The sequence below is a fragment of the Habropoda laboriosa genome, unplaced genomic scaffold (assembly GCF_001263275.1).
Source record: "Habropoda laboriosa isolate 0110345459 unplaced genomic scaffold, ASM126327v1 scaffold67, whole genome shotgun sequence".
NCBI classification, from domain to species: domain Eukaryota; kingdom Metazoa; phylum Arthropoda; class Insecta; order Hymenoptera; family Apidae; genus Habropoda; species Habropoda laboriosa.
This window is the reverse complement of record NW_017100242.1, coordinates 4,634,229-4,637,847: the sequence shown is the minus strand read 5'-3', so window position 1 is coordinate 4,637,847 and position 3,619 is coordinate 4,634,229. Positions and strand designations below refer to the sequence as shown.

The window sequence follows — 3,619 nt, the reverse complement described above, 5'->3', positions numbered from 1 at the left end:
GTAATAAATTTTTTTTATTTAACCAGCTTTATATTATGCATTTAACAAGAAATAATTTTAAAGTCCTTATAATGTAGTTTCTTTGAGTAAATATATATGTAACAGTTAATTCTTTTTTAGATTCACAGGAAAGATATGCAAGGTGTTTTTGGTCACCTTGTACAACGATATGTACAGTCTATGGTTCCACAAAGACCTAGTACCTTTCAAGTAGCACTATCTACAGACTTTCCTGATGGACAATATGAAGAAGAATATACTTGCAGACCTCCAGCATTGGCAATGATAATTATATCCATACTAGAAATTATTCTATTTTTATATGATGTGATTGTATATAAATCACCTTCTGTTGAAGGACCAGCAGCTACATTATTTATTTATAATCCACACAAAAGATATCAAGCATGGAGGTATTTAACATACATGTTTGTACATGTGGGGTATGTATATTTTTTCACTGTATTAGTAAACATAAAGAATCTTTATATGATAAAGTAATTAAAAACGTCATTTTGCACAGAGTATTTCACCTGGTAGTAAATCTACTTGTGCAAATAATGTTGGGTATTCCATTGGAAATGGTGCACAAATGGTGGAGAGTATTAACTATATATATAGCAGGTGTTGTAGCAGGTTCTCTTGGTACCTCTGTGTCAGATCCTGGAGTATATTTAGCAGGTGCTTCAGGTGGTGTATATGCATTAATTACTGCTCATGTAGCAACTATTGTAATGAATTGGTCACAAATGGAATTTGCTATATTACAATTATTAGTATTCCTTGTTGTGACAGTTGTTGACATTAGTCAAGCGATATATAATCGTTATGTACTAGATACCAATGATCAAGTTGGCTATGTTGCTCATTTTGCTGGTGCCATTGCAGGCCTACTTGTAGGCATAAATGTACTTCGTAATCTTGAAGTAAAAACATGGGAAAAAGTTGTATGGTGGGCCAGTATTATTACATACACTGCACTTATGACAGCTGCTATTTTATGGAATATTTTATATACTTACTATGACTAGTTACATTAGTTAAATTTAATATATTTATTTTTTGATGCTGCCTTTTTTGGCAACTGGAGTTTGCAATCTTGCCACTATATCAGCACAAACGAGTAAAAGTTTTTTTTTATGAAAGCAGTTAAACGAATTAAGGTGCAAATATAAGCACAATTTATTTGAAACAAATATTAATATATTATGTTGTGATATAGAAGGTTTCTATGTTGCACAAAAAATAACTATTAAAGATGATATAAACATTTTTATCCTTGATAATATTCTGTGTTAAAGGAAAAGATGTAATATAATTTTTTTACTATTTCATTTTCTCTAGAAATATAACAATAAGAATTATTTTTGTGGTGATAATTATCATAGGCAACAGTTGTTCAAAGGTAATTTATGAAAAGAGAGCCAACAAGAAATCAAAATAAAGTTTGTAGGATAACACTTAAAATACACATTTTTAACTATAATATACTTTTCATAATAGTGTAATAATGTCAAAGTTACATTAATTTAAACATAAAGCCTTCCTTTCTTATGTCCCACACATAGGAATGTTATATACTATTTCTAAGTGTTGCCTTACACTAAACGTAAAATAAAAACTATGGTATAGAAAAAGTTACTTTGATAGTGCAATCTTCTGAATATCTGAATACAATACACTAATATAATATTTGATTACTCAGCATTTAATTATGAAGAAGCAACTTTTATTATTACTGTGTGAAGTATTATTGGTGTGAAATTATTCTTGAAGATTTCCATAATTTTTTTGTCATAATGTACTGCATTTCATTGTATCATGTATTTATAATTCATTATGTCATGTACCTGATTTGCAAACAACTAATGTGTTACAGAAGTAATTTGACTATATATATATAAGACATATAAAACCTCACTATCTATAAACTTGAAAATTCAATTGCAAAGTTCACAAATATTTTGGCCCTTATAAAAATAAAAATATATATTTCAATACAAATTTGCAAAAAGTCAGTTTAATAAAGTAGAATAAGAAAAACATTAAAAATGACAAGTGCCTTTCAAATTTAAAGGTGAATCTAACTGTCAAATACACAAAATTGTGCTGTTGTAATATTAAATTTTTAAGATTTATTTAGAGTGCAACACTTCTATTTTAGCGTAAAAAAAAAAACGAAGATTTTGATGTAAAATACTTCATAACAAGTTCAATTCATATTGTAATTATTTTAAATTTTGGCAAGTACATGATAAATACAAAAACTATGTTTTAGAAGATAATCGTGAGGTACATCGAAACAGTAGCGTTAGTATTAGTGTTAATTATCATTTTAATTAAATTAGATTTATAGTTTTATTATTTAAATTTGTCACGACAATAATATTCTATTATTATTTAATGTAATTATTAAGATCAGTATATGCAAAGAAATTATAAGTATTCGTTTTTTAAGTTTCATTGAATGAAATTTTAAATTTATTCCTTTTTTTTATCTTAATTTTTGTAATTTATTTTATTTTTATTATGTATAATAGACGTTGTCAGTATATACTTAAGATTTAAACTCCTAAAAAATATGCACAAAGGGGGGAAGACAGTATCAAACAATGCAATACCAAGCATGAAAGGTAATGTAAGTTTTTTATTCTTATACTTTCATACTGAAATAATAGATTCGAAATAAAGTAAATTACTATTAAGTAATAAAGTATTCAAAATAAGTAACATATATAATCAAAAGAAAGAAAGTAAGTTACACAAAAACTGTCAATTACTTGTTCCTTTTTTTACAGATGTAACATTTTTTTATATTGCAATTTTAAATTCATTTAAAACAATTTAGCAAAACAAAAAAGCGAAACACTCTATTTTACTGAGTATGTCTTACTATAAGAATGAGCAAAGAATTCTTAAAATATCTTGACATAAGTAATTTTACAAAATATTAAAATGTACTGTTAATTTAAGGACTATATCATAAAGAACATAAATTGTTGAAAAAAGTATATTTTACATGGTAGTTGTAAAGAGATGATCTCTAGATACAGGGTAATTTGTGTATCGAAAAAACGCACTATTACAACGAATATTATCGAATAATAATAATTTACCAAGGAACCTCAACTTTATCTGTTAATCGAATTTATATAATTTTTCACATGTAAGTGCTTCTTATGCATTATCTTGTATATGTAAGTTTTATAATAAATGCCAAATATGAACTAAAAAAATGCGTACAAATATTAATTAATATAAAATGTATAATTACCTGTATAATGTATCGTAAGTACATTTTGTACAGTTATCTCACAATAAATCACTGATTTTTTTATAAATAATTGCATTTCTTCATTTCCTCTGATGTTGATTAATTTTTTAATTTTCAATAAAATTATTTGTAAAAAGATTTCTAACTAATCTACTACATGCGACTGTGAAATCAATGTAAAGTTAATAAATATAGTTGTTTTATTAATTTAAATCATGTAACAAATTTATTTATTATGTCAAATAATTAAGAAACACTAACTATTCTATAATTAAAGTATTTGAAAATAAGCCAGAAGCTATATATTACTATCTACATTATTAGTTCTGTTGAAACAATTAAAAA

General features: G+C 25.5%; 1 protein-coding gene across 1 annotated transcript in view; it reads left to right on the top strand.

The window, feature by feature from the left end:
• The window catches only part of LOC108572029 (rhomboid-related protein 3-like), a 5,122-nt gene extending 4,011 nt beyond the window's left edge, over nt 1-1,111 (top strand). Inside the window, exons 4-5 of the mRNA XM_017934209.1 lie at nt 121-443; nt 524-1,111. Coding sequence (XP_017789698.1) covers nt 121-443; nt 524-1,031 — 831 coding nt within the window. The 3' untranslated portion in view covers nt 1,032-1,111. The remainder of the gene's footprint in view (nt 1-120; nt 444-523) is intronic.
• The last annotated feature ends 2,508 nt before the right edge of the window (nt 1,112-3,619 follow it).